Source organism: Taudactylus pleione, unplaced genomic scaffold (assembly GCF_031769625.1).
Source record: "Taudactylus pleione unplaced genomic scaffold, aTauple2 ptg000960l, whole genome shotgun sequence".
Lineage (NCBI taxonomy): Eukaryota > Metazoa > Chordata > Amphibia > Anura > Myobatrachidae > Taudactylus > Taudactylus pleione.
The window spans coordinates 182502-195469 of record NW_028285361.1 but is presented as its reverse complement, the minus strand read 5'-3'; the positions used below and the strand labels follow the sequence as shown (position 1 = coordinate 195469).

The 12968-nt window shown below is 45.4% G+C and overlaps 1 protein-coding gene across 1 annotated transcript; it reads left to right on the top strand.

The window, feature by feature from the left end:
• The first annotated feature begins 4345 nt into the window (after window positions 1-4345).
• LOC148473147 (uncharacterized) lies at window positions 4346-10382 on the top strand. The gene is made up of 6 exons (XM_088460035.1): window positions 4346-4413; window positions 4856-4994; window positions 7675-7784; window positions 8859-8976; window positions 9591-9770; window positions 9940-10382. The coding sequence occupies exons 2-6, from the start codon at window positions 4890-4892 to the stop codon at window positions 10330-10332; spliced, it is 906 nt and encodes a 301-aa protein (XP_088316161.1). The 5' UTR covers window positions 4346-4413; window positions 4856-4889; the 3' UTR covers window positions 10333-10382.
• Window positions 10383-12968: the final 2586 nt, after the last annotated feature.

Sequence of the window (12968 nt, the reverse complement as noted above, 5' to 3'; positions counted from 1 at the left end):
TGCCAAAGACTGGAGCACCAGCAAACACTCTTGAACCTGTCCTGCCATCACTTGAAGCAAGAGGTTTTGACCCGGTGGAACTCAACCCTCTATATGCTTCAGAGGATGGAGGCGCAGCAAAAGGCCATTCAAGCATATACATCCACCTATGACAGAGGCAAAGGAGGGGGTATGCACCTGATTCAAGCGCAGTGGAGAATGATTTTTGTGTTGTGCAAGGTTCTCCAGCACTTTGAATTTGCCATACGTGAAGTCAGTTCAGACACTTCCTGCTTGAGTCAGGTCATTACCCTCATTGGGCTTTTGCAGAAGCAGCTGGAGAAAGTGAAGGAGGAGCTAAGACGGAGCGATTCTGCTTGGTATGTGGGACTTGTGGATGAAGCCCTTCATTCGCATTGCCAGGATTCGAGGGTGGTCAATCTGTTGAAATCAGACCACGTGGCATCTCTCTTTCTGGCCGACACAAGCCTGTAGAGGTGCAAAGACCTGCTGGTGAAAAAACTGTCAGCTGAAGCGGAACGTGACACATCAACAGCTTCTTCTTCATTTTCTCCCGCAACTGGGGCTGTCAGGAAACAGCTTAGTTATCCTAAGCAACCCGCTGGCGGTGATGCAGGGCAGACTGGACCAAGTTTGGACATCTGGTCCAGACTGAAGGACCTGGCAACAATTTCTGACATGTCTACTGTCACTGCATATGATACTGTCACCATTGACAGAATGGTGGAGGATTACATCGGTGACAGCATCCAAGTAGGCATGTCAGACAGTCCGTACCTGTACTGGTAGGAAAAAGAAGCAATTTTGAGGCCCCTGTACAAACTGGCTCTATTTTACCTAAGTTGCCCCCACTCCAGTGTGTACTCCGAAAGAGTGTGTAGTGCAGCCGGGAACTTTGTCAGCTAAAGGCGTAGGAGGTTGCTTCCACAAAATGTGGAGAAGATGATGTTCATCAAAATGAATTATCAATGCTTCCAGGGAGACCAGCCTCCAGAAAGTACAGAGGGGCCAGTGGTGGTGGATTCCAGCGGGGACGCATTAATACTCTGTGAGGATGAGGATGTACACAACACTGAACAGGTATAGGAATCGGTGGATGAGGAGGATATTTTGCCTCCGTAGAGCCAGTTTGTGCAGGGACAGATTAATTGCCAGCTTGTTTTGTGGGGGCCCAAACGAACCAATCATTTCAGCCACAGTCGTGTGGCAGATGCTGGCGCTGAAATGATTGATTTGTAAAAGTGTGCATGCCCTGTTTATACAACATAAGGGTGGGTGGGAGGGCCCAAGGACAATTCCATCTTGCACTTCTTTTTTTTCTTTGCATTATGTCCTGTTTGGGGCCTAGTTTTTCAAACTGCCATCCTGTCTGCCACTGCAGTGTCACTCCTAGATGGGCCACTTGTTTGAAGCAAGAACCCAAAACAAGGAAGGGTGGTTTTGACAAAACCAATCCAGATCCAAAACACGAAGAAAGATCCTGATCCAAAACCAAAACACGAAAAGTGGCCTGTGCACACCCCTAGTTTAGACTAGAGATGTGCGCCGACCCTCGCACTTTGGTTTTGGCTTTGGTTTTGGATCTCGATCTACCCTGGTTTTGGATCTGGATTGGTTTTGCCAAAACCTTACCTCCGTGTTTTGTTTTCGTGTTTTGGTTTTGGATCTGGAGTTTTTCTTAAAAAATCATAAAAACAGCTAAAATCACATAAAATGGGCCTATTTTTTTCCTACAGTATAATTAACCTCAATAACATTTATTTCTAGTAATTTCCAATCAATTTTTACCACCTCACAATATTATTTGCTTCATCTAGTTGAGGCCAAAAGGTTGCATACAGGTAGCTGGCTGACTAAGCTAAGTGACACAGTGGGCGGCTCTAACATGTGGCAGTTCAGTTTCTAATTTCCAACACGGATGTTATACAGTGTGGGTTGGATACAACAATAGTGCACTTACCGTGACAGCAGTGTTGGCAGAGCGGGGTTGCTGACGGTGTCCTCAGTACATGGAATGGCAGTGCTGGGGTGCTGGCAGTGTACTTAGTGAAGGGTACCGGTGATGTCGGCAGTGCGGGGGTGCCAGCGGTGTCTTTAGTGCAAGTTTGCTGGTTGTGTCTTTAGTGGGGGGTGCCAGCGGCGTCTTTGGTGCAGATTTGCTGGCTGTGTCGGCAGTGCTGGGGTGCCAGCGGTTTCATTAGTGCAGGTTTGCTGGCTCTGGCTTTAGTGTGGGGCTGCCAGCGGTGTCTTTAGTGCAGGTTTGCTGGCTGTGTTGGCAGTGCGGGGGTGCCAGCGGTGTCTTTAGTGCTGGTTTGCTGGCTGTGTTGGCAGTGCGGGGGTGCCAGTGGTATCTTTAGTGCAGGTTTGCTGGCTGTGTCGGCAGTGCGGGGGTGCCAGCGGTGTCTTAGTGCAGGTTTGTTGGCTGTGTCGGCAGTGCGGGGGTGCCAGTGGTGTCCTCATTGCAGGTTTGCTGACTGTGTCGGCAGTGCAGGGGTGTTCCCAATGCAGGGTGCCGGCGGTGTCGGCAAAGCGGGGGTGCCAGCGATGTCCTCAGTGCAGGTTTGCTGACTGTGTCGGCAGGGCAGGGGTGCTGGTGGTGTCCTCACTGTGGGAGTGTTTTGCAATGTCGGCAGTATGGGGGTCGCTGACAGTGTCCTCAGTACGTTGGGCAGCATTGCAGGAGTGTCGGCAGCGGTGGTGTCGGCAGTGGGGGATGCTGCCAGTGGGGGTGCCGGCGGTGTCGGCAGCGGTGGGGTGCCGGCGGTGTAAGGCGGCGTGGGATGGCGGGTGCCATCTTTTTCCCTCCCTTGTAGTGTTTTCAATGGGATTAATGCTGATTGGCTGAGAGCCGTGATAGACTGCAGATACATCTGGGCCCAAGTTCTGGACTCAAAAAAAAAAAAAATATAGTAAAAAAAAAAAAAACAATCGAAGTGTGCGTGCATGTTAGGCTTAACCGCAGTACCGCACAAGATCCAGGCAGCAATGCAAGTTGCAACCTAGTGCTGCCCGACTCCAGTCGTGATCAATCTGTGCTCTGGGCCAAAGTTCTGGAGCTGAAAAAAAAATGTTTCTTTTTCTAATAATTGTCTGTGTGTCTGTGCATGTTAGGCTTAGCCGCACAAGATCTAGCAAGTCGGCAACGCAACCTAGTGCTGCCCGACTCCAGTCATCATCAATCTGTGCTCTGGGCCCAAGTTCTGGACCCGAAAAAAGAAAAAATTGTGTCTTTTGTCTATTTATTTTCTGTGTGCGCACAACTGCACGTGTGTGAATTTTGTAATCGCACCTTGGCTACACTATTGGTGCTTGTGACACTGCTTCGAGACCACCGAAAATATGGAGGGCTGTCACATGACAGGAGAGCAAGGCCAAGAACCACATGTTGTAGCAGTCATCACGATAATGCAAGGCAGTCAACTTCCTTGTCCTCTATGAAGGCCCATGCCTTCAATCCTCAAGGGTATCCCAGCCATCATCTTTGCACAGTCCTCAACTCTATTAATAATTATATCAATCAGTTTTGAGCCAGCAAGCTGGATGCAACCTTTTGGTCCTTTAACTAGATGAAAAAAATCAATATTGTGAGCTGTGAGGTAACCAAAATTGACTGGAAACAAGTGGAAATAGATGTTATTGAGGTTAGTAATACTGTAGGAACAAAAAAAGTTAAATTTTATGTGATTTTAGCAGTTTTTTTGAATTTTTAAGAAAGATATCCAGATCCAAACCAAAACATGAAAACAAAAAACCAAGGAAACAAATCCAAAACCAAATTCAGATCCAAAACTAGGGGAGATCCAGATCCAAAACCAAAACTAAAACACGAGGGTCGGCGCACATCTCTGATTATTTGTACAATATTTATTAGTTCAGGGCATCCCACCCAATACCCCCATACATCCCAGTGTATCGCCATAATTGTTACCTGTCACTAATTCCCGGAGACAATCCAAGGTTTCTAATCATTTGTCCCTGGAGATTTTTGTGCATGGATCTATGCCAGGTCATTATTAACCAACCACACAGTACTGTTCAATCCTTACTACCTATTTTTAATGCTAGAGTTACTTAAGTGACTTTAAAGCAGCAATGCCATGGAAATATAAGGTGTTTTCTTTTTTTTTTTTAACCATAACACACTGATGCCGTCTGGTATTTACCAATTTCCCTTTTTTCATCAGTCTGCTATTAATGATTTATTATGTTGTACATTGTCATGGGCTATCTTGGTAACCACAGTCACATAGCACATGATGCAGTGATGAAGCTGTGTCTGTATTGTGACATCACATTACATGCTATGAGCTGTCAGCCTGTGGCAGAAGTGACATTAGTGTGTAGAGGAGAAGCTAAGAAGCAACAAGTGTTTTCTTATTCAGAATGTACAATAGGTGTACGCTTATTCAGAAGGTACGTAACTTGCTATTTCTGGGTAAAACAAATGTTCTATCTGAGATTCCTGCGTTACATGACAAAACAATAAATTAGAATTAAAATGGGCAAGTGTGATTTGTGTGGTATATTAGCTCAGCACAATACTGTATTTAAGTGATATATAATATATCCACCTACTGTATTTTCATATACATCAGAAATGTTTTATTTCCATATTGGGCTGAATGATGCTCTGTAGTGATCTGTGCGCTTCCCTCACACTGACTGTGTTATGTGACGTATGAGACTGTGCAGTAAGAGCCCATCGCAGTGTGTGTTGTGGTTCTGTCAGACAGATGTTTGGTGACTTGTGTAGTGTGTTGTGGATCTGGGGAACTCACAAGGTGAATGCAGTGTGTATTAGTGCGGGATGAAGGGTCAGTGGAGCTTTAATGTAAACTGATTTCCTGTCCCACAGAACTAATTGAGGTTCTTCAAGCCCTTATCCAGCAATGGATACAGGGCAGGAGGAAGAGGAGGAGGACCCTACCTCAGCTGGAGGAATGGGGAAAGTGCGGCCAATGCGCAGAGGCAGCAGCGTATCCGCCATGATGGAGGTAAGTGCACGTTTCCACAGTCATGCGTAATGCTTTATCTAACTGATAGCTACCTGGGAACCCTGGTACTGCAGCTGCTGTGTGGATGAGGCATACTGGCTTTTGTAGTTCAGCAGTGGGAGTCCTGCAGAATGCTGTGATTTGGAACTGCAGGACAAGGGCTCTTTAGCTTTTGGAGCCCAACATAAGCTGTTATTATCCCCATCTTCTCTGCATAAAACACTCAGTGTAACAATGCTCCCCACTTACTTCTCTTCTCATAACTCCCATTTATTACTACTAAAACCAACCACTGTCCTGTGATAAGGGACCTCTAAGCTGCATGTTCCAGGAATCTCATCCTGCTAGTGTGTAAGCAGTGTAACTTACTTCCAGCAGGGCCATAGCTAGGGTAGTGTGGCCGGTGCCATCGCACAGGGCACCACAGGTCAGGGCCTGTCAAATTTCTGTTTATCATCATTCTTGCTTGTAGCTTCCTCTTATTTCATCCACAGCATCTCCTGGCCTCTCCTGTTTCTTCCCTGGCCCTTCCCCATGAAGCCATTGCCCTTTTTTGGGTGCATTTTGTCCCTTTGAAAAATGAGGGGTCGCCAATGCTCTTTCTAGCACAGGGCACCAAAAAGTCTAGTTACGGCTCTGACTTCCAGCATATAATATATTCTCCTGATGGGTATTACAGTACAGGAATACTGTTACACATACAGTATAAATGCAAAATAATAGAGCAGTAAACAATACAGATACACCCAGTGATAATTTATACAGTGAGATACTCAATATATAGATAGAAGTGCATTACAGATAATGTAGAAGACGGGGATAGAGTTACTAGGTCGCAGTTTATCAAAGCTGACGATTGGCTGATGGATTTAAAACAACAACAGTAATAAATGCTAAACCAGCCTGATTTTCCATTTATTAATTTTGCCATTTAAATCTATCAATCAAAGCTGCAGATCATTGGTGGCTTTGATAAACCATGACACCGTAACTCTACCCAGGGACATTATCCCGTACAACAGGCCGGGCACTCCAGCTGCTGCAGAACTAACATCCCAACATGTAAAACTGTGGCAGAGCATACTGTGATGTATAGTTCCATTGCACTTGGAGTACTGAACATTGTCCTAAAATATTAGCGCCAAATATGTCTGTATTCATCAATAAGGGTGACTGAACCTTAGTTTGTCTTGATTGGGGCTCTCACTGAGGCCAGGATGTACTAAATGGAAAATCTGGTAAAAAAAACATTTTCAGGGATTTACCGCATTTTCCATATGTATCATTGGCTGGCTGCCGGGGCTCAGATGTGGAGGGTAACACCAGATTTTGCTGGCATTACCCTATAGAAGTCTATGGGCTTCTACTGCATCGTGCTGGTATAATGGATCCAAGCGGATCCCTCCCAGCATGCCCCGCTGTGTCACTCTGCGCATGCGCAGATGGACTCACGGGTCATGAACACAGAAGTCCACGACGCAGCTCTGATCACACAGGTCAGCTCTTATCGGAAGAATTGTCCTTTGCAGTACTGATCAAATTGATGGAAGATAATTAAACCTCCAAAGGCGTGCGCAAAATCAATATCACAGATGAATATCTAATAGTATAGATTTAATATCTCTATGGAGCACATAATAAATACATAATATATAAAATATTACATAAGTATCAAAAAAAATTATAAGTACAAAAACAGAGCAGTTCCCAATATGCAGCCCAATTGGCAGGGTTCAGATGTATATGGTGATGCAGCCGCAGATGGCCTGAATGATAGCCAGCCACGTGTTACTCGCAGAACTCCTGAGTCTCCACGGCTCTTGGTGTAATAGGCTCCAATGCTGTTTGTCGTCTCCTCCAATATACGTCCCCACACAAAAGGCTTTTGCTCCTGTGATGCGTGTGCAAGGTCACAGGGGGTCTTTGCAGCCAAAAATAAGGACTTGATATGGAAGGTACATACAATTACAACAACGTCCTCATGAAGTATATTCATATTCCATAAAAATCCTTGACATGTTTCTCCAGCAAAGTGCAGTGCTGGTTTCTTCAGAAGGCAGTACTGATCGAATATGTTAGTCATGCATGCCTACTCTCCCGATTTGGTCGAGAGCCTCCCGAAAATCGGGTGCGGTTCCCGGCCCCCCGGAATAGTAGGCATGTCTCCAGGACCCTCCAGTCCCCCCCGCTATACCTACCCAAACACCCGCAGTGGGGGGGGCTGATGACGCGTTTCTAGCTGAATCGCATCATCATGACCCTGCCTCCTGCTCCACCCCTAGCCCCACCCCTAAACAGCACATACTGTCCCAGCCATGCCTCCTTTTGCCGGCCCCACCCCCTGCTACGCTGACCTGGCCGCTCCCTCCCGGAAGGGGAGCCAGGATATCGGCAAGTATGATGTTAGTGCATATGTGATCAGTAACAATGCAATGTCTGGCGGGATGTACACCACAAAGTTAGTGCATCCCGTCCTGAGTCTTTACTCTCTGTTTTACTCCAGTAATGGATTTACTCATTAGATGAGGGAACATTAGCTTGGGTTACTCCTGTAAGTGTTTCATGTAGCAACTCCACAGGTGTGACACTTCCATAAGGCTGGTTGAGTGTAGACTTATGTTGGAGATCAGGGGTCATTGGGAAGTTTATACTGAGGATTTCCATCTCTCTTCTCTTCCAGACTGACAGTGAAAAGCTGCAGACACCACTGGCCCAGCTCAGGCAGCAGCAGAGCAAAGAGGCCGAGCAGCTTTATAGCATAGTCTACATCTTAAGTGACCAGCTTAAAAGGTATTCTGTTCTGTCATATAACACTGTATATACTCTGTTAGTAAATCATTTATCTAGGTGTAAGAGGTGTAACTGTGCAAACATTTTATATTTTCTTCACCAGATGTAATGTTGCTCCCTATGGGCCTGATGCAGAGGATAACGCAATGCAGATAGTCATGTAGCTCAGATATTATTGCAACTGCGCATACGCAAAACATTCTGTACAGCCCTACAGCACATTCATTACACAGAGCGTATGCACAAAGGTGCTGTTGTTAGTAGGATAGACGGCATCAGAAATGGGGCATCAACGTGATGGGTGTTCCTGTGTTGTAGCCAGAAGTGTGCTGTAAAAAGTCTCTCATGGGTGTGTTATGGGAGTGTCACGGGTGTGTCTGTAAAAGCGACTGCGTTCCCAAATGCACAGACATAGTCACAGAGGCATTGGTGTATGTATAATCAGTGTGCACCGCACACCCTGCACCCATATATTATTATACTTAGTCTCCGGAGTCCCACGTCGGCCGGTGCTGAAGTCAGAAATCACCAGGAAAATGGTGCAGCATTTACACATGAGCATTAGAGAAGTCTCCAGGAACAGAGCGCAGATGCCATGTTCCCAGAGACTTACACATCTGCAGTAACCTCTGGCACAAAGCCAGAGTATACAGCACTGCCTGAGAGGAGGGGTTCTGTACAGAGGCTGCACAAGGGCCCCTCTTATCTTAAAATGCAGCTGCACAGAGGCCATAGTCAGTTAGAGAAACTGCAGTGGCGATGGTGCGAGTCATGGTGCGAGTGGTGGAGAGCTGATGGTGCGTGTGATGGTGAGCTGATGGTGCATGTGATGGTGAGCTGATAGTGGTTTCTAAAGAATGACAGCGGAAGATGCTGGAAGTGGGCGTATCAGTCCTTGTACAGTCAGATGCAGCTTCTACACCAGGGTAAGGCTGATGCTGGCATTTGCATATTATTGCAGCTGCGACTCCAGCAACAAATGCAGGAGCAGATGCAGCAGCGCCACCTCTGACTCAGGCCCTAGGTGACTCTCTGATCTGGAAATCACTAACGCTCCTGCATATTATCTCTTAGTGTGACCATGAGGAACACATTCCTGGAACATGCTATGGAGGAAAAGGATCGGGCACTATTAGACATGACAGAGAAGCTGGGTCAGGTCAGTGAGAAGAGGAATCAGGATGAACATCAGGTCAGTGATAGTGATAATGGGCCCATCTCCTGCACACAGTACAGGCAACCATTACATTACTCTCCAGGAGGCCTATTTACCAATATTACCAATAATGCGGAGGGGGACAATGACAATGGGCTGACACAAGCAAGCTAAGGGTTTTCAGAGCTTGTTATATAGTCCCTAAACATGATCCCCATAGAAAACTATGAGGACGACTACTGTGAGGGCTGTTGTTCACAAAGCAGGAGAAACAGCCATTTCCATATGTTTAAGGAGAGAGAGTTTGATAAATAGGCCCCTTGGAATTGTGTGCCTCATGCCTCGGCAATAATGTTTCCAATTAGATTGATAGGATGCTCTCCTATCAATTGCTCATGAGCTAGTGGCCACTATCGGAGAGGGATCCTTTGGATTTTATTACACCGATTTCAACACAGCTACATATAACACACCTGCCCCAAGTGGATTGTAGTGACATTGTCAGTGTTAGACAATAGATATACAGAGGTGGAAGTGGCCCGGTGTACAGCAGTAGGCTATACTGTCACTTTTCCCACTGCTCTCATTGTATAGCCATAATAACTGATTTGTTCTGTCTCCTTCCCCTTCTCTCTGTACCTGTATTGCAGAATGATCCATCGACTTCTCGCTGTGCCCAAATCCCCAGTACCTGGGAGGGCTGGAGGCAGCTCTGGACCACTGTGCGTACACTCTTCCAAAGAGTGTGCAAGATATTTAGCAGATGGAGGACCATCACACCCAAGAGCTCTGGCACTGAGGCAGTACCCTTTACTGCTGTGCAGATGCAGGTGATTATATTTGAGTAGATATTTGGAGACATGTAGTGTTGCCTAGAATTAATAACATTTAAAGAATGGATGGAGGTAACTGTGCATAAATAAAGGAAAAATAACTATATTCTATAGAAAGAAAAACATCACTTTTTGGTTATAATGTCAACTTTTTTATGACCTACAGAACATTCAGAGGGAACTGACTGAGCTAAGTCTGATGGTAGAGAGGAGGAGAGCACTATATGAGCAGGTGGCCATCATGAAAGAGGCAGAAGTAATATCTAGGAAGGAAGTAAGAGACCTAAGAGAGGAACTTAAAAATGAAAAATCAGAGACGAGGAGGCTGGCAGGACTACTGCAGGAAAACATCGAGAAGGCGGAGACTAAAGAAGACGAGCTCACCAAGGCTAACGCAGAAATGAAGGGTTACAACAAGATGCGTAAGCAGTTCAGCAAGCTGGTGTGCAGGCTTAAAGCAAAAGACAATGAAATAGAGGGGCTACAGCAAGAGATAGCAGAGCTGAAGCAAAGGATGGATGACATCAGGGCAGCAAAACCTCAAGAAGCTAGCAAGTAAATGATATGGGGCGGCTCCAGGGGCAGGCTGACAGGGTCATCGCCTGGACATTGTAACCTGAAAGGGCTCAGAATCAGTCACCTTTGTTGCAGTCACATATTGGGAAACACCAACAATTGTGACATCAGTAAAGTTTGGTTTTCCCCCTACAGATTCCTCATTATTTATACATCTTAGTATATCATTCACCTCTGTGTTTTAGCAGTCCGGCCCTCTATGTATATGATTCCTTCTGTATAGAGAGCCTGGATGGGGGAGTGATAGGGCTGGCAAGAGTAAGCATTGCACAATAAAGGAAAGTTAATGCATTGTTTGCTGGTGCACTTCTGCTCCCAACCACCATTGGCAGCCCTAAACTGCTTGGTTATGCTGACTATTAGTTACAGTATACACATGAGTGGTCAACAGCAAGATCCTGATGCTGGACCAGTACTTAATAAGTAAAAAGATACCATCCCAACAGCTGCATTAGTGACAGAGAAGGAGTCCTGTCCTTCCCACTGCTCTCATATAGAAAATGGACCTCAGACTGCACACCTTGAACATATATATACTAAATTGGAGGTGCTACCTGTGGAGACAATTGATATATGCACAAAAAGAAGAAATACAGATGCTCAACTCCAAATTAACTGATTATATATAAATAAATAATTTTTTGCAGTGAATAGAGGTTTTTGCAATAATCTTGGCCAAGGTTATGGGCCTACCCACCACATCCGGGTAACCTCTGTCGGGTAGGTCCCTAACATACTAGGGTTCAAATCCAGAGTGCAGGACACCTCCAAACTGGCCCAGCTAAGCCACCCCAGTGCACCGCCATAATAAGAAAAGTGCAGTTTAAAAAAGATAGTTAAGAGCAGCCACTGCTGCATATAAAGAATGAAAATAAAAAAGTGAGGTACATGTATAATAAACAAACAGTGAAGGGTTAAAATGTGTTATAAAGGGCGGTGCCCTGAAACAGAACAACCAAAGCAATCCAGTGGGACCCACAGCCCAAAAATGAACCAAAGCTGCACTACACTCTAAATATTTGCAGGTCCTACCTATATTGTGCCTCCGACTGGTGTGCATATTACTATGCCAGACTCCATGCTCTAAACCAATGTAATAAGGGTGCTAGTCTGAGTGGAAAGTGTCTCAGGTTTTCCAGCTGTGCAAAGCAATGCACTGATTGGATTCAAATAGGAAATGGAACTCAGACTGCACTCTTTGAACTTATATATACATAATTGGAGGTGCTACCTGTAGAGACAATTGATATATGCACAAAAAGAAGAAATACGGGTGATCAACTCCAAATTAACTGATTGTATATAAATAAATACATGTTTGCAGTGAATAGAGGTTTTTGGGGACCTGCCTGACAGAGGTTACCCGGATGTGGTGGGTAGGCCCATAACCTTGGCCAAAGTTATGCCAAAAAACTCTATTCACTGCAAAAAAGTATTTATTTATATACAATCAGTTAATTTGGAGTTGAGCACCTGTATTTCTTCTTTTTGTGCACTTCCCACTGCTCTGTCTCAGTTTCACCATTATGTGACTGTAGCAGTGGACTGGAACAAGTTCCTAAGCAGCAGTGGTGGGGAATTAAGTTGGTAGGGGTGTTACATGATAGGTGGGAATATAATAAAAAATCTGGTGGGTAGAAGGTATATGTGTGGGTCATGTCAGGAAAAGTTTGTGGGCAGAGTGCCATGTGAAGCAAAATCAGTGGTCAAAGATGGCATATTAGGGAAAAGCTCATGGGCAGAGAGATATGTGAGGAATCATCTGGTGGACAGAGGAGCATGTAAGGGAGAAGCTGATGAACAAAGGGATATGGGAAAAGGAAAAGCTGGGGAGCAGAAAGGCATGTGAGAGAAAGACTGGTTGGCTGAGGGGCATGTGAGGGAATATACTGTGCAAAGAGAGACATGTGAGTGAAAAGCTGATTTGCAGAGGTGGCAGGCAAGAAAATCTGGTGGGTAAAGGGATATATCTACCAAATGACAAACAACTCAAAGGAAGTTCCTATATACAGATCAAAGATTATCTTACACAAGACCATTTAGTCCTCCCTTGTGGTCCCATAACTTATACAGATAATCTTATCTATTCATATAGATCATCACCAACCAGATGAGTATGTCTGGAAAGTCTGTGAGGGAAGAGAGTATATTAGGAAAAGCTGGATATGCAAGAAAAATGCTGGCGGGCAGTGCGGGCATGTGAAATAAAAGCTGGCAGGCAGATGTGTACGTGCGGTAAAAGCTGGTGGGCAGGATGCCAAGCATGGGAAAAGAAGGTGGTCAGGGATGGCATGTGAGAGAAAAGCTGGTGGGCAGTAGGGTATGTGAGGAAAAGATGGTGGGAAGGGTGCATGTGAGAAAAATGCAGGTGGGCATATGGCAGGAAAATGGACATTTGTTGGAAGAGCTGGTGGGCAGAAGGGCATATGAGGAAAAGCTTGTAGGCAGGTTGCCAAATGAGGAAAAATATGGTGGTCAGAAATGGCATGTGAGAGAAAAGCTGGAGGGCATATGCCCTCCCACATACACTCCCACTGCCATTTCTGAGTTTTACCTGCATCCAGGAGAGCTTGTTTATCAATCTCTAAATCAAAATTATAGTTATGTAGTATTCAAAGA